Source organism: Vidua macroura, chromosome 5 (genome assembly GCF_024509145.1).
Source record: "Vidua macroura isolate BioBank_ID:100142 chromosome 5, ASM2450914v1, whole genome shotgun sequence".
Taxonomy (NCBI): Eukaryota; Metazoa; Chordata; class Aves; order Passeriformes; family Viduidae; genus Vidua; species Vidua macroura.
Window position 1 is genome coordinate 25,147,494 of NC_071575.1, and position 23,758 is coordinate 25,171,251.

Below are 23,758 nucleotides of genomic sequence, written 5' to 3' on the forward strand. Positions count from 1 at the left end.
CCCTACAACCCAGCACTACTGGTAAAATCCTGCTTGTACTGTTCCTTTGTTTTCAGGCACATTTGAAGAAGAAGAATTGCAAAAAAAGGATGAGGCCTGAAGCTCTGTTTACATGCACAGTGCAGCAAAACAGGAAACTCCATTTATTTCAGTAGAAGTGATTTATGCTCAAGTAAGGGAGAAGGCAAGCAAACCCTTGAATTTATACCATTACAAATTGTAAAATACTGCTTACACAATCTTGGTGGGATTTTTTGACATTTAATGTTTTTTCTTAAATTCCCAGGTCATAGATTTACTCTATTATGTCAAAGGGACTTCCTCTCCTGCTTTATTTCTTTTCCTTGCATTTCTGGCAATCATATTCTAGGAAAAAAGCCTGAATTCATAAGATGAGGACACTTTTTGGACTGCAAGCCTTGATTTCCTTTTATCTTCCAGATCTCACTTGTGTTCAGGGCTTTTCAACCTGTGTTAATTTGCAGACCAAATTCAACACTGGAAATGTACGAATTACATATATGCAGATTCCCTTACGGCACATATCAATTCATTCCCCTTAGTCACCATTCATTAATTCCTTTGAAATAAATGTTCATGGTTGAAAAGCACTAGTTTGATGATTTAATGGGAGTGTGGCTCATGTGTTTTCCCTGCACAACATTAGCAATACTAAGAAAGAGCCAGCCTGTTTAAAAGGGAGACTCTCCAAACAGCTATTTTGGTGGAAAGAGAATGGTTGCATAAACATGGAAGGGCAAGAACTTCTTAATATTATAGATGGAGCAACAGAACAAATCAACATTTTTTTACTTCCTGTAAAAAAAAAGTATATAAAATAAACCCAACCCCTACTCATGCACAGCAGTGTTCCTCACAGCTAAGCACCTAAAACCATCCCTATTCCCAGTAGGGTGATGGGCAGGCCCTGGTTCTCCCCTGTGGGAAAGGGAAAGTGGACAACGTCCTCTACTGACTGCAGTGAGGGCACTTGTGTCCCTGAAAACACTCTCACAGACAAGAGCTTGCATTATAAAAGCACAGCTCCCATTACTGGCTCTCTGCTATGGGCACTGTTCTAGGAAAGCAGCCCCAGGAACAGATCCAGAAAATGGTAAAATACATGAGAGAAGGTAGAAAAATTACCAAGAGCCTGGGCTCCTCCCTGCTCGATCCTACTGGCAGTGATAGCATGGTAGGGAGGATGGGTGGTGAAATGCCAGAGTGCTGGACATAAAGCCTGGCAGTGCTCGTGGCTTTGCACCACTTAACTCCATTTTTTGGTATCCCAAGATACAATTTCTCAGCTACCTTTAATTAATTTTTCTTCCTAAAAGGTAGCAAAATCAAGGTTAAATTTTTTGCATTAGTCTGATTTAAGTTAACTTAATGAATGCTATTCTAGTCATGAAATTTGCCTAAGAGATCATATGACCATTTTGAGTAATTTCCCAAAACCTTTGCACTTCTACCCTGGTACAGGGCAAGCCTATCTAAAACATACCAAAATAACTTAGTCTTCAGGCACCTTTACCTAACAGCAAGTGTTAGCAATCATTATCCAATGATATCTGGATTTCACCACTAAGAAGCTACAGAATGAGTGGCTTTCTGCCACCCAGCTGAATTGAAACCTGAAGAGTGAAGGTGAACAGGTCAGCATCCCATACCACCAGAATCCCTTGTAAGTTAAAGTCATCCTGCCAATTCCAGTTCAAATTAATCTAGAGTGGATTAAGTCTACCTTTTATGCTATTTTCTAAATGAAATCGGATGTACATGTAAAACAGTTATTTAAAAGGGTTTTAGCTAATAATGAGTTAGGTATTGATAGAACAATCACCATGAAGAGCAAGGTAAGATGCAATATATTCTCATTAATAATTCAAATCTCAGCATGGATATTGATGACCATGCACTTAACAGGGAAAACTGGGCAGCAGCTGGAGCTGGCCCAGATTTCCTGAAAAGTTGTTGGGCTGCAACAGAGACACACTGGAGAGATCTTACTGTAAGATCCAGCCAGAGAAATGGCAGCTCCTCATTAATGAGGTATCTTGGACCCTCAGCAATACCACTGAAATGGAACAAGGAACAAAACACAGCATTAGCAGTCTATTGAAAGACGATGGGTGAGAAAAATAAGGGAATAAAATCTGGAAGCAAAATGTCACTACTTCCTCTTCCTCACAGCCCTAATATTTGCAGCACAGAGCAACAACATTCAGCAGTACCTAATTCCAGTTACTGCTTCAGAGCAAGGAACATTAAAGGCTTTAAAATAAATGTGTACAATCGGCAAAAGTGCAAACAAACAGAAAGGTTGTAGAAGCCAAATCCACTCAGAACAATCCAGTTGAGGCTAGTTAACATAATCTGCTCTATTCACATAACTAAGTTTGTTTCACTGAGGGCATGAACTTTCTTGGAAAAGCTCAAGTAATTAACTGCAGGAGCTTACACATTTTCTTTCCCCCAGGTTTACCCTAGAATTAGAGCTGCTTACACACAACTGCTTCTACCAAATCATTCAAAAAGTCGAATCTTGCTTGTCCTCTCCAGAGGGACATACTTGAAGAGGTGGTACCAGTGAACTGTGGGATTGCCTTCAATTCCTCCTGCCTCCTGTCCACTCTTCCCATCACTTTGATTGATACAAAGGAAAATGTATCCTACCTCACGGAAAAAGAGCAGGTTTCCAATGAAAGGAAGAGGTGGAGGATGTCGGATCCCTACTCTGCTTAGTTTGGAGAATGCAGATGTGGAGTACCTGGAAAAAATAAGGTAGTAATTTAATTTTGGATCTTGCCATGATAGGACTTGCCACAGTAACTAGTTCAGATGACTTCCCTGGATTCAGAGAGGGAGAAGAAGCTTTCTATGTTGGTCAGACAGAACTGCCAATGTGGTTACATTGCTTGGCAGCTCCTCAGGTCACAAAAGTAAATGCAATACATTGGTGCTTCAGAGAGGGCAAAAGGACCAAGTGACTCAAACACAAGCCTGCAAGATTGAGCAGTGGAATGAGAGAGCTGCTCCTCTTCCCACAGAGCGTCTTGTAAGTCAGAAGTGACTCTCCAAAGCTACATGAGGTTACAAATGAGATCAAAATAAGCATTTGAGGTTTGACTTCTATGGCACTGCTGGGAAAGAAACAAGACAGATTTTCAGATTATTATTTTCTTCTTCCATCACCTCTACCTATACAGATCACAGAACAAAAATTCAAACCAGTCTCAGTTGTCCACGAGCCAAGACACTGTCAGTATGTTCAAGTCAAGCCTAGTATTTGGGCCAGATATGCTGATTGAGTGATTTTTTTAAGAGCTGCTAGTCAGCAAATTAAACAAATATAAAAAATACAGGGAAACAAAACCCAGACCGAAAAGCTTCATGCATCCCTTGTTTCAGATGAAACAGCGGCATGTTGACAGGGAAAATACTGGAAAAAGGAAAAAAGAAAAACCCAACCCCAGAGCCTTTCTTTTTCCTCCCTTCCCCCTTTCTTAATACAAACAATGGATTTAAGTCAATGAACTTCAATTAGTGAAACCTGAAAGAGCAGGAGCCAGCAGCAGCAGCTTTGATTACCCAAAGACACAACTTTCGTTGTGCAGTTCTGTTTGCTGAGATTTCCTGCAGCACAGTACTTATTTTCTTAATGAATTTTCTTTTGTGAAGTTATTTTACAAAAATCATAATCAGGAGATAGAGGTTTAATAATTTTTAAATAGCAAGAATTTTCTTTTTTTAATGGGGCAGTACAAACCTTCACAAACTCAAACCCTTTCACAAGCCCAATAGAAATTATGCGTATTCAGTCTATGCAAGGACATTGTGTCAAGTATGACAAGGTATCGTGAAGTAAAGGCACAGAAGTCAACATTTATTACACATTTTATACATATTATTGATTTTTTGGCTACTTAACTGCTTTAAAAAATATGAGATTTTCCTCAGCTAATACACTTGGGAAAAGAAATGTTTTAACTTTAACATGACAAAACAGCCTACATGATATATTTTCATCCCCAAAGAGAGGATTTTTTTTTGCTGCTGCCGCTGTTTGAAATCTTCCTGAAGTGTCTTTGTGTCATAGCAAAGTCCTCATCTTCAGTATGTAAACAGTAAAAAAGATTAAAATCCCTGTCATTGAAAACCTGTCAATTTTGCAGTATTCTATCCTGATGTTTTCACTGTAAAACACATGGCAGATCACAAAACACCAGGCTGGGCTACAGTTAACTGCTCATTTCACCACACACCAGACGATCTGTAGACTCTTGGTTTTCATGTACAGCAAAGTGAAGAATGACTGCAACAGAGGTTTACACTACACAAAGTAAATTATATGATCACCAAATATTTTAAAAGGAAAAAAAAATAATGAGTACCCTTTCACAAGGCAAGAAACACAGAGACTGTGAAGACTGTTTATACTTAGATGAACAGTTCATCATTGTCAGCTTCTGAACATTACTGGCAGCCTCATACAGCTGACGATTTGCTTTTCTTTTCCCCTCCTAACATGGTTTTCTCTACTGCTTTTTATTCAGTTGCATTTGAAGTAGGTTTTTGAAAGGTAGGGAGCGACAGTTTACAATGAGGTGGGAGAGAGAAGCAGTGTTGTCAAGCTACAGACGCTACAAGCTATAAAACAACAAAAGGGTGAAGCCAGCAGGAGAAAAAAAAGAATCTCATCAATAAATATATCTAGCCCTACTCTATGATTTTACAACATTTCGGGTGTTGTTTAAACACCTGATGTTTTACAGAAAAGAAAATAGTATGCAAGTGGCCAAAGACTGACAGGGCAGCAGGCACAGAAGAAGGATCTAACACTGCACATGTAGACTTTGGCCATTTCTAATGCAACAGCTTACTTTCTGCAGCCTTAAATATTAAAAGCTTCCCCCCATCTCTGCAATATTTCCACTCATTCTCAGTATTTTGGGTGGGGGAGAGAGAGAGGAAAGAGTGACTTATGGACTTCTTTAAAAAAAGGAAAAGCAAAATTTTCCTGTATAACACACAGTGAACACCAGCAATACATGAATCTGACAGCTTTGTAGCACAAACCTCTGCCTTTTGAGCCAGAAGAGGCTGATAATTCAAACAGGCCAATTTATGTGATTTGGTCACTCAGCAACTCCATGACACACTCTTGGCCAGTAATTCAGAGCTGCATCCTAAGGGCACTGGGAAAACAGTGTCCAGGTTTTGTTGCTGGAAGGGCAAGGTGGGCTAGAAGCTGGGCAAGGGCAAACAGGCAGCGTGGCCTTGGAGGCAAAGCCATTTGTCTGGAGAAGCTGTACATCTAAATGAAACAGCTCCAAGCCTGCCTTATGACCAGTGGGAAGTCTTATTTCTCACTCTGCCACTTAATACACTTCTACATTACTTTCTTTATCACAAAAAATAATCTGGTATCAGGAAACCCCCTGCTGTTGCTGTGGGTACACAGTGACAGTAGAAGATCAGCCAATGGACTAGAAAGGCTAAATCAAATGCAAAACCTAGAAATAAAAGAGGTAATAAAAAGATACTAAGAGGTGACCAAGATAACCAAGACATGGAACCACTTCCGTACAAGAAATAAGCTAACAGGTTATGATCTTAATCCTGGGGGAAAAAAAACAACTGATGCAGGTTATGACAAATATATTTAAAATCATGCAAGGCTTAAAAAATAAATTAAGAGTTATTACCCAAAAATTTAAAATACAGTATGAAAATCCACAAAGGAGTATTCAGGTGGCAGGATTAAAAATGAAACACTTTTCCAAGAAATAAGTATACTAACTATGGAACTTCTTACCAGTGACGATTTTCTACTCCAGAAGTTTAAAAAGCTTCAAAAGGTGTTAGAATGAACTAATGGGGGGTGGAGGGAGGGAATCCACAGACACTTTTAACTAGTAAATTTAACAAATGTAAGAGAAATATATGGAAAACATTAAAGGAAAGGGAAAAAAATTAATAATTTTTTTTCTTAATCAGGGAACTAGTCTGTAAGCTTCTAATTGCATAATAAGAAATTAGACTTTTATAAGACCTAAAAGATAAAACCCCAGACACTTAATCTTTCTTAAGAAGAATAGAGGAATGAGTCTATGTGAAGTGAGGGGCATGAAACAGATAAAACTCTGATGGCAGCAACATTTACTGGACAATCTAGTACATTCTCACTCAAAAGAGAAACAGACCCTAATATTTACACAAGTACGGCTTCCTGCACAACCTTTAATTTAAAAGCTTGGCATTATATTTTGAATTAAGTGACAAGACATCAAAAAGAACCAGAGGAACAGCAGCAATGAAGTAGATCAATAAACGATTCAGAAACCCCTTGAAGACATTGGATGGCCTCTGAGAGCAAAATACTCTCTGTATATATTAAACATAACTGTTAAAAGAAAGTTAACTTGCCAAATGCATTCCTGTAGGCCAGCAGGGCAGATACTAACTCTCTGAAATACTAACTTCTCTCCACAAAACACCATTAAAAAATATAAAAAAGAGAAACAGATAAATAATATAAGTTGTGAAGGATATATAACCAACAGAACCAGCCATCTGTCCAGCCAGGTCAGTACTGATAGAAGTAGTATTATGCCATCTACCATTAAGGGTGATCAATCTGTGCAGCATTCAAGATTACAGAGTTTCCAATTCTGCATCCAATTCTGATTCCAGTTCAACATCCTGTTGAAATCACCCCAGATTTCTCCCAATACAGAAAGTGTATCATTCCTTCTACATCTAAGTAATACACAACCTAATAATAACTAAAAAGCTATAAGCTGGGACACAGAGATGTTATTTAATCTCATTGTTGGGAATTGGGAGCTGTGTTATGCTGCAAGACTGACTGGGAAAACAAAGTATTTTGCTGAGATAATGGAAATCATTCCTGCCAAACGAGAGACAATCGCCATGTATTTTTACCTATTTGCCTCTATTTACGTATTCCCGTACCAGATTCCAGTTAACACTGGCACATATTTTGCTTGCAAAGTAGTGATAATGCACAAAATAAAGGTACCCTCCCCAGCATTACAATGACATCTTGCAAAAAAATATACAAAATATACAAGCATCTCTGGGAGCCCAATCTCACCAAAACATCATCCCAAAGCTGGCTACAGACTTTCAGCTCTCAGCCCTCTCTGCGAAATTTTGCATTATGAATACTGCAGCACGGTCACTGGAGAGCTGCCATCACATAAGTCTTTCCTCTTGTCTGCTCCTCAGAATATTTAAGGTAGAAAATCATTATCGTGTCCCATTCTGACAAAGGAACACACAGAAAACAAGTCTTGCAAGTGGGTGAGTATTGCAGCCAAAGTGGATACCATCCCAGGATACAGCCTGTGCTGATTATTACCTCCAGAAAGTGTACTCACTGAAAGAAAAAAACAAAACAAAACCACAAAATTAAGTCAGCTGTCCATCCCCAAAAGACAATCTCTCAGAAAACAGGAGACAAAAATGGGGAAGGTAAATCCCTTTTCCTTAGTCAACACAGGCTACTAAATTGCCCTTTACTGTTACCCAGCAGTATCTCTGGTGGAAAAGGAGAGATTTGCTGAAAGAAAATACACTCGGATGTGTAGAATATCAAGCTCAGAGTATAGAATTATTATTATACCTCCAAAACCAGATACCAAATATCCACAAGTATGCCTCTAAGAATGAGCTGAATTTAATCTTCAAGAGACACTTTAGTCAGTTTGGGATAAGGGTATTTGAATACTGCAATTTGATTTTCAAGCTCAACAAATCTGTACTTTTTAACCATGAATTTGTAGGACTGTAATAACAGTTTCAGGGATAATGAGGACTTCCATGTAACACTTGCTGTCTTTAATGACTTGCATGCACTCACAGAGCCTTAATTTTGACACAATTGCACAAGAAAAAGAAAGACATTGCACACACTTGCACCATCTGCCTGCACAGGGGCAGATGTTTTCCAGCTGCAAAACCTAAATTATCATAGGACGTTATTTCATTGAAATATTTGCTAATACATCAGGAATAGTGTGCAGAAAATGCAAGATTATATGCCCAATATTAAATTTATGCCTCATCTATCTGCTAACAATCATCTTTTAATCCATACTGTTCTGGTCTGTCAAACAATTTCCTTCATGTCTCTTAAGAGAACTGATAGTATCAAGAAATTGGTTATAATAAGGCTTCAGGTTGTCACAGTGTATTTAAAGTTTTGGGGGTTGCTTTGATTTAAGTTCTAAAAAATTAGCAGTGAATCAAGGCCAATTAAATGAAAAAGCAACACTCTTCACCATATTCCTGAGTAGCCCTGTGAGAGACAGATGGTCTGTACAGCAGGTCAGTGACAATATTTCATCACCTCTCTCAGAGTGCAACCTCTTCACACTGGGCGGTGACTTTTCTAAATAAAGAGCAAATGAACAAGAGTCATGAATCCACAGCTTCAGCCCTTCTTTGTTGGCTCAACACCTTTAAACAAAATGATGGAGGTCAACAGCAGCAGAGGCTCTTGGCTCCTTATAGCAATATATAACCTTGGGAAAGGAGGTGGGAGCTCCATCCCACGTGACCACAAAGAGGAGTCTCCTCACCAGGAGGATTGTCCACAGCAGATCTGAGGTCTGGTGCATCCATGAGGCCATACATGACGTCTGCAGGAACAGCTGGGTCAGAGCTGACAGCTAAGCTCAGCTCATGTCCCAGCCCTGCTGCCTTAACCACACACCAAGCTATCCTTTTATTCCCTAGGACCACTGGCACCATACCTTTATTAAGGAGTAGTTTCTTCCAAGTGCCTGTTTAGTCAGACAGATACTGTGGGGCATACAGAAGAAAATGATACCACCTCAAGGCCATAGATGTTCTTGTTTCAGCCAGGAAGACTGAAGTTTGCAAAAACAGGTGCATTGCTAGAAACACCGTGTTCAGAAAATAGTAAAATTTCATTACTTTTTTTTTTTTTTCTCTCTCTTCAACTAATTACATCTCTTAATTTTGCAAATGGACACCTCAATTAAAAGGACATGAAGTTTCAACCTTATCAGCCTTCCTAATTGTTATGCAAGTTCATGTCCTAGTGATGCAACTCCATTTGCAGAAAACATGGCATCAGTTTTTGTATGCACTTCAGCTATTCCTACACACCAAGAAGAATTGTATAGATGCAGGAAGCAGTTTCATATTTAAATTGAGGGAGAAAATTCTGCTTGGGAGCCTGACCATTCTGGCTATTCATTGACATGAAAAAGACACTTATTAGGCCACTGGCCCATTATTTCATAGGGCTGAAAAGGGATTGCAGTGTTGTGGTGGTTGAAGTCCCAAAATGTTATTTAGCAACACATCAAGTAGTGGTGTGGGTGCAGGCAAACCCACATTGCATTCCCTCTAGAGCCCACCAACCTCAGCTGTTTTAAAACCTCATGTTTTATTCCACGGACTTGTGGTCTATCACACAACTTGCCTGGTGCCTGTTGCTGTCAGGGAACTGGTTTTAGAGTTCAGCTCTTGTACCACATTCCACAACAGCACATGCAGAGCCACTCAGTGCCTTTAGGAACCAACTGGCACAAGGTTTGCATGATGTCACACCCTGCCAGGAAAGCCCTGGGGAAAAAAAAATTGCTTCAAGAGGCTCAATGCCTCCCAGTGCATCAGGGCCAGAGACATCTCCCTTAACTGAAGGTGAGGAACACAGTCCTATGCCCTTTTTTGAGACCAGCCCATCAGCATACATGTGGCAGGTACCAAAGGAGGGACAAAGTAACTAGAACAAACTCCAGGCATTTTCTCCCCTGTAATCTCAAATGAGCAGCAATACAGACTGCAGGGACAACTCACCTCCCTAGAGACAGTTCTGGATAAATGCTCAGACCTCATGATTACACAGCACATGAACTAATTCTATTTATTTATTTTTAAGTTAACACCAAGGAGACACCATCCATCTAGTGCACTGAATGTGGCAGAGGTCTTATCGACCAGAGACATACGTGATCAGAGCACCAGAGATCATTTCATGGTGCTCAGAGAGCCTCAATTAATGGTCCACAGCCCGACTCGGTTCTGGCACTTTCTAACTTGTGTGGGCTTGACTTCACAACCTCAATAGCATATCTGTAATGCAATTTTCTTTGCAAGTTCTCATTTAAAGAAAAAAAAAAAACTCATTAAAAATACATCACATTGCATCATTTTGCATCCACAGGGTCATCAAAAGACCCTAGACTATGGCAGAGACCTTTGCCAAGTGAGCTAATGGAAGAGCTGATGGAAGAGGCAGGTTCTCTTTCACACAAGGGAGCTGCGAGGTACAGCCTGCCAGAGAGTCTCTCAATACTTCCTCAAAGAGAAAAACAGCAAAATTTAAGAGTTCCTAAACCAAAATGCTAGGCTTCTTTCTGGGTGCTAACATCTTACCAGTGAGCCCTCATCTGCTCCTCTGGCAGCATGGCTACACCCTGTTCTGCATCCATGGACCTGCCACCAGTCCCAGCCTCTACTTCTCACTGGAGCTGACTGCACTGCTACCCTCACCCAGACCCTGCATCACCTCCTATCATGAGCTCCCCAAATGATCCCTTCCCAACACAGTCCCACACTGGTTTGTATCATCCATTCACCCTCCTTCAAGCAGCAACTTACCCCAGATTCTCCTTGCCTAACCTCATTCCTATCAGACTGTTTGCACAGGCTCCCCACTTGCAGCTCTTGTGCCCAAATCTCATTGCTGCTATGACATCCCAACACAGTCCCACTAGAGAAAGGCTTCTCTCAGTCCCTGCACTCAGAGCAACCAACTGCTCTCAGGGACCTGCTGCCTGGTCAGCCCTCCACACATACAGAGGGTGGGACTATGCTTAGCAAAGACAGAATCGGAAACATTAGCTTAAAATTATATATCAACAGAAAAGATTCCAGTGAACGTGTGCTAACTGTAATTTTTCAAACACTTACAATTTGCCCAAATTTGCATGAGAAAGGCAAAAAGTACATCCAGTGACAAAAGCCCACCTCCTCTCAGCAAATATTGAAACCCTGCTTTAAAGCTAATATAAAAATCAGAATATCACTTTTTAAGAATAATAAGATAATTAAAAAAACCTCAACCCCCAAGAGATTCCCAAAATAAAACCAAACATTTTTCTTTTGCATTTATCTCAGAAATTATGGAGCTCATTTTAACTGAAAATTTTCAGTAATTTCACCACAGAAAACTCAATCCTAGCTCCTTGGAGTTTGATAAAGCAATAAGCAATTTAAAATAGAGTTGTATAACAGGAGCATCACACAATTTTAATTTGTGGTGCTCGCAGACCTACCTATAATTAAGTAAGCCCGACTTAAAATAAAGGAGGTGCTGACTCTCAGTCTGAGAGCACACATAAAATCTCAGCTTATATCTAGTTATTTTATGCAGGGTCTAATCCATTATAGCACAGGGGTGACAATGACAACGTTATCTGACCCTTAATTACAGGAAAGATGTTATAATGTCTGTACATACCAGACAGCATATGATAAACTTGAAATTAGTAATGGAGACACTGCCTGCTCCCCATGACTTGAAAACCAGGAGCAGTGTGATGCCATGAGGAGATAAGATGTTTATCTTTATTGCTCAGATTTTCATTCCCCCATTTCTCTCATCTTTCCATATAACAACAACTACAAAAAAAAAAACCCACTACCACAAAAAATTAAATTGTACTTCACACAGACACGTTTCATTTTCAAATCTTTAGAGTACAGAGGAAGCACTAGCACCTCTGGAGGAGTGATCCCATGTCCTGGCAGGTGGCTGACCCAGTCACACGAAACAGCATAGAAAGAACTACTGGAAGTGAGACTGTTTCAAGGAACAAATGACAATCTGCTACATCATGAAATAGCACTGGTGCTGGCTGCAAAGCCTCAGAATTGAACAAGAGTAGCTACCACACATGCGTCTAAATAGTACAAGGCCAGAGCTCTGCTTTGCTACATGATTTAATACCACTAGAATTAAAGGAAAGGGTGTATGGAGCTCCTTTCATGAAAAGCAAAGCACAGCATTGGAGTCACCAGGGAGAAACATTAGTTTCTGAAGGGAAGAAGAGAAAATCCTCCCAACCTCAGGGCTCATGCACACATTAACAGTGAGAAGAAGCACAGAAGTGGGGTTCAAAGCCTTGTGGCAATACAAAAAATGAACTCAGCCTCCTTTTTTCCTTTGCATCTTATTCACGACTTCTCGAGTACCTGTGGACTGACAAGAGTTGAGCTCACAGAAAAGACAAGTAATTCCATCCCTTCCATAAAGTGACCTCACCTTATAAAGAGACACAGTAGATAGAGCAAGGAATATGTATAGCATATTCCCTAGCCCAAAACAAGCAGAACACTCTTGAGCAACCACAGGCATGAGACAGGAAGAACAGTGAAATTATTTCAATCACCCTTCTGTGTGCTTGAGCAGTCTACCACCATCACCATCCCGAGTAAGTATCATGGGCCACTAACAAAGGCAGAAAATTGTTCCTACAAAACAGAAGATAGTTGAATAGATGCCAAACAAAGCCAAAGGAAAAGCAGAATTTCAAACAGACTGGATGAAAGGATTGCAGGAAGCAAACTTCAAGGAGATCCTCTGAACTTGAAAAACTGCCTAAAAAAAGCAGGCTCAAGTGTTACTCCCAAGTGCCATCCAGATTAAAAGCAAAACAAAGGCAATTGGGGTTTCCTGGAGCTCTGAATCACCCATTCAAGCCTAGGGAGACTGATCATCTGACTACCCACAGGAATAGCACCACTGGGTATGCATAAAATGTCAAACCCAGAGCAGAATGGACTGAGAGGTGTTTTACTTTAATCACTGAAAAATGCAGTAACGCTGTGCATTACTTGTAAAACAGCAGGTTGGATGGTTCAGACAGAAATAAACTTTTTAATCTGGTATGCTCCTCTCTCTGGGCTGTTTGGTATCAAAAAAAAGAAGTGCTTGTTTCACATTATATAATCTTTTGACTACACTTCGAAGTCCATTCTGGCCATTTCTCTATGACAGAGACAAATTCCAATCCTTAGGAATAATTCTCTTAACTTCATAAAAGAAACCCTTGTTCAAGTCAGATAATTTTCATGTAGAGGCTGACATGGAAATGGCTTTCCTGGAACAGAGTTAATTTGCATTACTCGGTGTCACAGCACATGACAGCTTACTCCACAGCCCACTTGTCTGGATCTTCCATAATCCAGACAGCTGCAGTCCCCTCTCTGTGAAGCAGTTGTGCACATGACAGGAAGAACTAATTTTAATGCAGAGTCTTTGCTCTTCTATTGGCCATGTTCTCTCTCAACCTGTGTATCTGGCAGGCTCCTGGATGCAATTTGTAATCATTTCTCCCTGCTAACAATGGAAAAGTCTATTACTGTTGGCTGTCCCTTTGACTCCGGGGTTTTTAGCATCTGACATACCGCTGCACGAGTAATGTAGCGTACTAATCCATTAAAGACCCCCTTCCCAGCATCTCTTAAAGGATCTGCTATTGCACCCCTGTCCCAGCTCACCCTCTCTCCTGCAGTTAAACAGCCTCAAACGCTCCTGGCACATGAAAGCAAAACACTTCAACGCCTCAACTGCAAATTCACCGAGACAGAGACCATCTTCCCATTACATCTCACACCCTTCATGTGCACAGCAGAGCCCTGATCTTTGACAGGGGTTCGCTGCTTCTGCTGAAACAAAAATGATAAATAAATCATTAGCATCAGGTCCCCTGAAGTGGAGGGAAGTCCTGTGCACTGTCATTCGATTACTTTTTAAGTAACACAAGGAACTAAAATTCCACAGGGAATTTTAGAGTCATTAGCATGAGCAATTCACCTTCAAAGAGAGGTAAGAGGAGAGCTGAAGCCCAGAGAAGCTGGTTTTCTTCACTCTCTCTGCAAGTATCTGGGTGCAGATCAGTGATCTTTTCCAAGGCAGAAAAAAGACACTAGATGATGCTACACAGGGGTTTTAAAAGAGATTAGAAAGTTTATAAAAAATAAAAAGACTAACAACAGAACTAGGATTGAGAGCAGAAGAGAATGAGAGCAAGATGTGATACAAATGACAGAAATCCTAGCAGGAAGCAAGAGGCTCGTTGTGGGAAAGGAAAGGGCCTCTTAGGCAGATAAAGTATCGGAGAAGTCACCTGCCAGGCAGCACAAGATCTCAACACCACCTTGAGCAAGATATGAGGAAGAGACTGATATTATGAAATACATGAATTACTGCAGTTGAATTTGTGTATTTCTTTTCCTAACTAAAACAATGATTTTTTTTTTTTTTCTTTTTAAGGCTCATTACAGATCTGCATCATTATTTCCAGCTTTACTTTGTCTCCAAGGAGCTAACTGCAAGACCTGAAGTTGGATGCCTGAAGAAAAACACTTTTACATCTCTCTGGGGAGTTGAAGTTTAGTGTCTGCTGTAAGGGAGGCTAGATAGGAAGATCCAATGATGGCCAAAAAAAACGCAATGGACAGAAAACTTTGAATTGGAGGAATATGAAAAAAGACACTTAGGAAAGCATTAGCAAAATCTGCTCAAACCATGTAAAGCACAGTGGTGCACAGGTCTAATACACCATGTGCAACCTGGAAGAAGGTGACCTTCCCTTGCCACTACCAGAGCTCTGAAGATAATCTTTACTTTTAATGTCTTCCCCAAGTGATAAGTGAGAACTGGGGCTGCAATGAAAAGGCCCACATAAGGTGGTGCAGTCCCATACTGGCACACCACACTGCACAGTGGCTGCTTTATTTACCTTGACACTACACTAGGAATAGCTAACTCGAGCTGAGATACTTGTGAATCCCTTAGGAAACCGTACTTCTATATTTATTTATGTATCTGTATATTTACATGCATGTGCATACATACACACACTCTAAATCTGTTCATTTTCCCACAGAGCAAAATTAACACTCAACCATTTTTTATGTTTTTTCCACAAGAGTTACTATACACCATTGATGGGTTTTTCACTCTGAACATCCATCTTTAACATTAATCTATTCCTCATAGATGCATCTGCAGCAGAGGTGTGGATGATACTCTGCTATATGTCATTCACACCATTCCCCTCCAGAATGGACTGGAATCCATTGGGATCCCCAATCCCTCCTTGGGGAGCTCCCTTACTGAACACTGTTCAAGGAAAGCTTAATATGCAAGGCTGAAGATCTTCTGTGCTACGGTCCCACCAGTTCCAGTTAGTTTTGTTCTATTCTATTCTTTGGGCTGTCCCACTGGAGAACCTAATCCTTCTCAATTCCTGATATTTCCAACCCAGGCAAAGGACCAGAACCAATCCATGACTACACATTAGCCTAGGATCTGAAAGTTGGAGTAAAGGCTCCCTACAGTGGCAACCTCCCTGTCCTCGAGATAAAATAGAGGAAAAAAAAAAAAAAAAAAAAAAAAAAAAAAAAACACAAACCTTAACAATTCTCAGAAGTGAAAAGGGGGAAAATGGAAGCTATGTGAGGAAGGAATTGGGTGGATGACTTGATGAACTGATTTAGAAAATTGATTGATTTCTCTTTTGCATCTACAGGCATCAGTATTCAGACAAAACTTCCAAAAATAATTTCTTGCACTTATACAATAGAAAAGGTACAACTCATAACTGAAGAAAAAACAAGGCAGCATCCTGCTGAAGATGAACATTTTCAAAATTAAGTAGCATCACATAACATACACCTAACAAAATGTCTAAGGTTCTCTGTACCAACAATACTGATTTTTAACACTAGCACAATTCAGAACATTTGAAGGATGAGCAGCATAATGCCAAAATCTAAAGGGGCAAGAGGGAAACAGAGGTAACGATAAACCTGACATCATCCTTAGGAGAAATAATGGAACTATCATTTTAGAATGCCATTAACAAGACGTGTAAGAAGAAATAACTGAGGAGAATGTAATTAAATGCATTTCAATATTGTCAAACAAGCCTTTCATTTTGAGTTGGAGTGGCTTTAGGGTTAGTTTTCTTGACAGGTGTATGGGTATGGATGATAACTACAACTCTCCCAACAGCATCTGCTTGGGCTAGTCCAATGCGCTAGAAACACAAGACCACATAACATCTCGCAGAAGGACATTTTACACACTACACTGAGAACTAACATGACACCAACCTAGACAAGCTAAAAGTGGCTCAGTGCTTGACCACAAAATGGGACTTTCATGAGGTATTGATCCACAGGACTCTTACTAGGAGGATTTACAGACATAGTTTCTTACTTACAAGTAACAGAAATAATGAATTATAGCTGCTTAAATCTGACCCCAGATTTTCTGTGCTAAGGAATGTGTCCACAACCTCTCTGTAGCATCCTGCTGCCATGGACATAGGCATGGCCATAGGACTCATTGTCAGAAATCTGTTCCAACAGCTGTTTGATAGCTGTTGGGCATCAAACATCACCAGCAATGGTCCCACTCACCTGAACAGTGACCAATCCACCCTGGCCATGCATTTCTAAGGGTACAATTCAGGCAGCAGGTCATCTATTACAGTAGGACTTCAGGAGGCAGCCCAAGCAATCAGAGAGCTGACTGCTGCTGAAAAAAAGTGCAACCTTCTCCCTACAACCCACCTCCCCATATTCCCTCTTGCTGCTTTCTCTATGTTCATCTGATCCCTGCTCAAGCTGATGCAGCAACTAAACCACCAAACTGTCCCTCAAACTACCACCACCAATCTCACCCCCAGCCATATACCTAAGTACCCTGTCTATGCCTTTCAAATTCCTCCAGGGATGGTGACTCTTCCTTGGGCAGCCAGTTCCAGTGCTTGGCAATCCTTTCAATGAAGAAGTAGCTCCTAATACCCAACCTAAACCTCCTCTGGCACAACCTGAGGCCATTTCCTCTTGTCCTATCATTTGTTCCTTGAGAGAACAGACTGATCCCCATCCCACCACAACCTCCTCTCAAAAAGGGGCCACCATGTGCATGTGAGGAAACAACACATGGAGCATTGGGGAAACTACTGCTACACAAAGTACTGTTAGGAAAAACATGGAAGTAGTGGGTGGAGCTCAAAGGACATTTTGAAAGAGATCTAAGGATGGGGAAGAGAAAATAAAGCAAGCTTTTAAATGTCAGTGCAGTATATTCAACAGAAGTGCCTGCAGACTGCTGCCTACAAATACTTACTTTGAACGAGCTCTAACAGCAAGCAGTTCCCCATCTTCCAGGACAAAACCAAAATATTCACAGAGTGGGGTATATACATTTCAGAAATGAAATCCTGGATTCAGATGCCATTTCCTGGGGCTGAGGGCATGTAAAGATTAAAACAGTCTACCAGGAAAGCTAATGGACTCACTGCAGCTTTCAGCTTTTAGAAGAATCCTCTCTATTTCTTAAACAAGCAACCACAACAAAAAAGTAAAACCAAAAAAGCCCCACACCACACAGCAAATTCCCCCTACAAAGTCTAAAGAAAAATACAGAGCCTTAAAAACCAGGAAGTCAAACTAGATAGAAGCATAGCTCATTCTGGTCTATAAATAAACAAGTGATGAACTATTGCTCTAGTTGTTGTTTACTGTTGATGGAAGAGGGACTATTTTCCTCCTCTCCCATCAGAGAGGGATTTGTGCTACCAATAGAAATCAGTGACAAAGTCATGGCACTGGCCTCTTCCACAGCAATACAGTCACACAGCTAAAGGCAGCTACAAAAAGACTTTGGATAGAAATTGCCCACAGATTATCTGCAAAGACAAATACTTTGCCTCTTTGAATGGAAGCCTAAGCAAGGACACCAAGCCAGCTAACAATTAGCCAAGCAGTCCCAGACACATTTAGGCTTTTCAGTATTGAAATGTTTATTAGAATCTAGCATTTGTTACCTTGTCCTACCACACTTTCATTAAATATATTTCAGGACAAGCAGTCTTCTATCAAAAAACAACAGAAAAACCTCTAGAAGGAAAGTCAAGTCTCTCTTCCTTATACAAATAAAGTGTATTTGGGATACAAACCATTCCACAAGTCTTTCACTCTCTTCATAAATAAATCAAAAATAATTATCAAATCTGAAAAAAAAAAAAAAAACAAAAACAAAAAAAAAAAACACATGCAACAACTGGAAATAGTAATTCTTTGAAAGGAAAAAAAAGAAACTTCATGCTTACAGGGAAATATTATTATTAAAGGGCAAAGTTACAGAGATGCCAGACCACAATGTAGTAACCATTTTGATGTTTACAAATCCAGCACATCATCATCAGAGGATACTATACAGCCCTCTAGATGCACAGATGAATGAGCATGTATGGATGTATGAACAGGATCATTTCCAACTTACAGTAACTACCAGTAACATAAAGCATCTTTTAAGGAAGGGGGAAAAAGCAGAAAGAACTGAGTATTTCAAAGTCAGCCACCCAAACACACTCTTCAGTACACAGAGCACTTTCTAAAAGACATATTGATATAGTGAATCTCTAACAAACTTTCCCCTCCAATATAAACCAAGAAACAGCTCATTTGTCTAACTGGCTCATAATACTAGACATTAAGAAGGCTTAGTCTCACCTTCAAGACACGAGCATCCAGGGGAGACCACATATCCTTCAGCACCCATGCCTGCACTGGTTTACTACTTTAGGAGACACAGGCAAGCAAGATTAATTATTCAATAGCAGCATGTATTGCACCTGAGACTTGTTACTATGGCCAGGCCATCTGTGGGCTTAAACCTCCTGAAAATTTAACTTGAGTTATTACTCTTCTCTCCTGACAGGTCAAAGGCAGAAGAAGAGCTGCTTTTTATTCTGGAGCAAGTCTGTTTGAACAGAGTTGTATTTTATGGCAGAGCCCAGCCGTTTTTTTTTCAGGTTTGCCTCTGGTTGCTTGAGTACAGGCTTTCAAAGGCACCCAGCCCATTATAGCTTTTCTTGCTATGGAGCACAGCAGTAAAAGACTGACCTGTGATGTTAGAAACCAGCATCTGAGAAGGAAAAAAAGGAAGAGTTTGATGGCAGTATACGGCAGTGGGGCAAAATTTGGGGACCAGCTTATCTGAATTGCTTGTGGCTCAGCTTACAAAAAGAGTTTTTTACAGTTATGGCAGTTGGCATGTTGGTCAAAGGGTGTCTGGGACTTGCCTGCACCTGGTTGGTGAAACATTACAACAAATAGATGGGAGATGACTCAGAGGCCCTACAAAACATCCTCAGACCAGTCATCCAAGGCTGCTGTGGTTCCTATTGTTCCATTAGCAAGTTGTGGCTGGTGATAAAATGGGTTGCATCTCTCAAATGCTGCAAGCATGTGGCAGCTTTTCTTTGTTCTTAAAGATAATTTAGTGCTTATGGAAGATGGCATGGCAGCTCAGGAAGCCAAGGAACTCCGGGTATGCAGTAATTACAGCATCCATATTAGCTGCCCCAGCTTACCCACCTTGCCAGTGAATTGGATGCGGTCTTTTTTCTGTTCAGGCAGCAGAAGAGCAATTCTGCACACAAATGGCACACCACAATTCTCAGCTTACAAAGATCTTAAGCAAAACAAACTTTTCTGGATTTAATTAAAAAACAACAAGAAATAACCCAGAGGCTGCATATTCCACATCACATTATCCCCATTTATTAGAAACGTATTTCAGTGTTTCTCTCATTATAAAGGAGAAAAATTATATAGTTTGCATCGCTGCCTGCAGCCACGTTTTTAAAACATGGGTGTCAAAAGACAAAGCTCCTAAAGCAACACTCCGCTACCCAAATAAAGAGGCTCTCTCTTAATCAGATATTGAACAGGAATTCTCAAGAAACAAAGGGAAGTGGCAGGCACACAACTTTTTCTAAAGAAAAAAAGAAATCATCATGTTAGGTACATGTATGTGCCCAAATACAGGAACCTGAAGGTAGCAGAGGGAGTAACTTTCTATCACATTGGCCAGAAGAGTTGACAGAAACACCCAGATGTAACCTCTGGCCGCTGCACTTGTAATACAAGGAAGAAATAATATGTATAGAAGGAAGAGGAAATGCAAGAGAGGAAGCATGAGATGAACAATGAAGGATTTGTCTGCATCTGAGAAAGGGGGACAGGGCTTTGAGAAAGCATCCCACCAAATCACAGGCCTGTAGGTCACCCCTGAGAAATGCCGAGTCAGCAGGAAGCAGAATGCTGCCTGTCTGTCGAGTGTCTGTAAGGCAACAAGTGAACTGCTGGGTTTGCCCTACCTGCTCTGTGTACAGAATTTCTTTAGCCCTCAAAAGCTGTAATTTGAAGAGTAGAGACTCAATTTTCACACAGCTGAAACTCACAACTGTCTGTACCACTCCACCAAGTGCGTGCCTACACAAACCCCTAATTATCTGCACTGTCATGTGTAATTAGTGAGTCTGAACATGTAGTATTCATCAATATGTGAATGTTAGGCACACTTCATACATTCAATAGCACCCTGTGTTTGTACACAGGCAACTCCCAGAGAGTATAGCTACGATCATATGCTGAAAGGGGCAAGCAAAATAAACAAAAGATTTAGTGTCTGTCATTTATGCCAGGACCATACATTAAGAAAAAAAGAAAAATTCTTTCTAAAATATATAATCAAGTGTTTTCTATGGGTTTTTTCTCTCAAATAGTTGGACGCAGTGTTTCCATGGCTTGTACTGAAGAGAAAAATTGAAGCTCATTATTCAAGCCTGCTGTGATCAATACAGAGAAACATGAGGACAGTCATGAGCAGCAGTCCTATCACATGATTTTTTAGGTTACTGAAAGTTATTGTGCAATTATCTCAAAAAACAAACATCATGAGAGAAATATAAAGGTGGAAATGGAGGAAGGAAGCACATCTCAGCACACCTAAACAGTTTTCATGTAGTTGAACCTCACATTTGCAAAAATCTGGAACTACTCAAACACAAAACTCAGCATATAAAACCAAGGCTAACTGAACTGAAGCATGAAAAGCTGACTAAATCTACAACAGCCAGATCTCATCCATCTCTTTCTCTTATTCTGGGTATCAGAAAGATTGAAGTGTTAATAGCTGTCTTATTGACTCATTACCTTACAAGCTTTAAAAATCTGCATAAAAATAGATTTAAAAAAAAAATCTCTTATTCAAATCAAGCACATTTGACTGTAACTACATCAAACAGAGTCCCAGTTTTATCAGAGATATGCTGCTTCATGTCAGTGAGTTGACACAACCACGCGTCTGCCTCTGCGCTAAATACATGTGCGCGCAGGGAGGAGGGGGAGAGGCAGGAGGGGAGCACAGGCGCGTATGCAAACACGCTGCTATCTGTTTTTTCCCATTTGGGGGAAAATTGTTAGCACAGCTCAATCAAACCTATTGAAAAAGGATAGGGACTCACTCAACCACCCTATTTCAACAAGCTCTGTATCCTGGGCTTTACAGCAAATATGCTGAAGACCGTAGGAGTTCCAGCCCTGACCTCAGTGGGGTTTGGATCAGACCCACTCTGCACATAATCTCATTTGATATGGTTTTGTTAATTGGCTGTACTGCTAGAATAAAAAGGTCTGACAAAATCTGATTTCTGGAAAGCAGCAATAAGCTTTAGCATCATAAAGGCAATATAAGGATTTTGCCCTTGGTGTAGAGGTGGTAGAGTGTCTGAGGGTGAAGCACGTTAATAACTTGGGCAACATGAATATTACTTATTAATTAACAAATAAGTGATTTAACCCACTTCTTAAATTTACTGTGACAACACTGATCATATTCCCAATACCTCCTACTTTATACATGCTTTAACCTGATGTAGAAATGGACAATGCCAGCACTCCAGTTTCACCTCTGTGCTCAGCCATATCCCAAAACATTTTGAAGAAGCCATTTTAGCTCTGGGCTTCTCTGATTGATGAACATCCCTATGCAAGACTTTCAGAGAAGTAATGTCCACAGCACACTGCAGATCTGCATTAAAAAATGCATTGTCCAACTTGTCATACTGTATCTTACCAATTAGTTACTTCTGTTTCTGAGTACAACATTTCTGATCACATCCCCCAACATATGGTATGTACATATTTATAAATTATATACATGTAGTACATCATTAACAAATTATGTACATTATAAAGCATATGCAAAAATGGAAATTGAAAAAGGGTGAGATAAAGATGCATTAATCCTTTTTTTTTTTTTTAATTAGAGATACAAAAATATTTTCTTCATGCACTCTAATGGATTATTTTGTATATCCTTTGGGGTACACACTCCTCACTTTGGTACCAATCTATGGAGGTGACAAAGAAGCCTCAGATGTGTTCCCTTCCCTACTGCCAGTGACATTTCAAAGTCTTAACATATACATGCAGACCCTGCCCTGTTCTTCAGGCACAAAGCTGCTCATGGGTGCTGGGCAATATAACAGATGTTTGCTTTTTGCATCTGCTGGCTGTCACATATCACACAACTGCTCCACAGTGCTGGCTTCTGCTCACTACTCAGCTTTCATGAGACCGTGCCTGAATTTCCAGCTATAATCAGTGAATTAAAAACCCCCTCCCCTTCAACATGGTATTTATATTCTGCAAACAGAATTAAAAATTTAAGTCTTCTCATCTTTGTTTTTATGGACTGAAAAATCACACAACACTTTCTTACATCTTTCACTGACTCTCTTTTTGTGTCTTGTCTCTTTTCTACCGAAGGCATCAGTCTTCCCATCTTTTTTTTTTCCTGTTTCCATAGATATGAGAAAGAAATCTACAACTCTGCAAAAGTTTTCACAAAATCCACCCACTATGCTGAATATTTTGGCCCTTTTACTTCTTTCCTAACCACATCTCTTACTGGTCTCCTAAATAAATCGCCTCAAATTAATGAGGTTTGAGGCATGAAGACAAGGACGTGTTAACTGAGCTTATTTGCATAGAGAAGCCAAATTCACCGAATAAGATGGAGCCTTAAAGTTTTATGAGTTTATGGAAAGACTTATGTGCCTGCAGTCACTGGGGATTGGGCTCAGCATCTCGGGAGATTCCCAGACTGACCCTGACACTCTCTTTCCCATCCATACCTTTGACTTTCCTACTGCTGTTTATTACTGCATTCTAAGCAGTGGAAAGCAGAAAACATGCCTTCATTTATATTTTTCACAACCATACCCATTCCTATATTTCACAAGCTATAAAAAAGCCATGTCAAATTTAGCCCACCACACTTATTACCATTTCCAGCTGAAGGCAGGGCCTCCACACTTGTCCTCATGCTGCCTGCTTTCCCTGTAAGCCACCCCTTTATTAACATCAATTGCGACTCCAACCTCAGAGGTGAAATTAATCACTGTGCAAAGAATCAGCAGGTATCCTACTTCAGCCCATCAAAACAGGGCTTACATTAAACTCTAAGTAGCGCTTAAGTCATGTATTAAGCCTTTGTAGAAGGTGTGCTGCACTTTTTTTGAGTTACATTTCATGCAAGCCATAACACCAGGAAAATGCACTTCAGCACTTAGGCACTATGCAAATATATATTACAAGGAAAAAAAGACTTTGACAGATAGGTTAAGGGGCACTATAATAGGAAACACTCAAATGGGTTTTTTTCAGTGCTGTTTTATTCTAAGAATTTGATTTTTTTTTTTTTTTGAGAAAGTTATAAGGGATGTGATCAGATAACCTGTGATAAACACAATATGTTCTCAAAAACAGACCTTATCGAGTGGAAAATACCTCCAAGGCTTCTTAAACTACATGAAAT

At 40.1% G+C, this 23,758-nt stretch overlaps 1 protein-coding gene across 5 annotated transcripts in view; it reads right to left on the reverse strand.

Moving 5' to 3' along the window:
* TBXAS1 (thromboxane A synthase 1) overlaps window positions 1-23,758 on the reverse strand; it is a 229,573-nt gene that overhangs the window by 173,783 nt on the left and 32,032 nt on the right. For 3 of the 5 annotated variants that reach the window (XM_053978548.1, XM_053978547.1, XM_053978551.1), the window contains exon 2: window positions 2,677-2,770. In XM_053978548.1, the coding sequence (XP_053834523.1) occupies window positions 2,677-2,770 (94 nt within the window). Of the gene's footprint in view, window positions 1-2,676; window positions 2,771-18,600; window positions 18,652-18,993; window positions 19,082-23,758 lie in introns of those variants that run through there. The other 2 variants (XM_053978549.1, XM_053978550.1) reach the window with 2 other exon arrangements.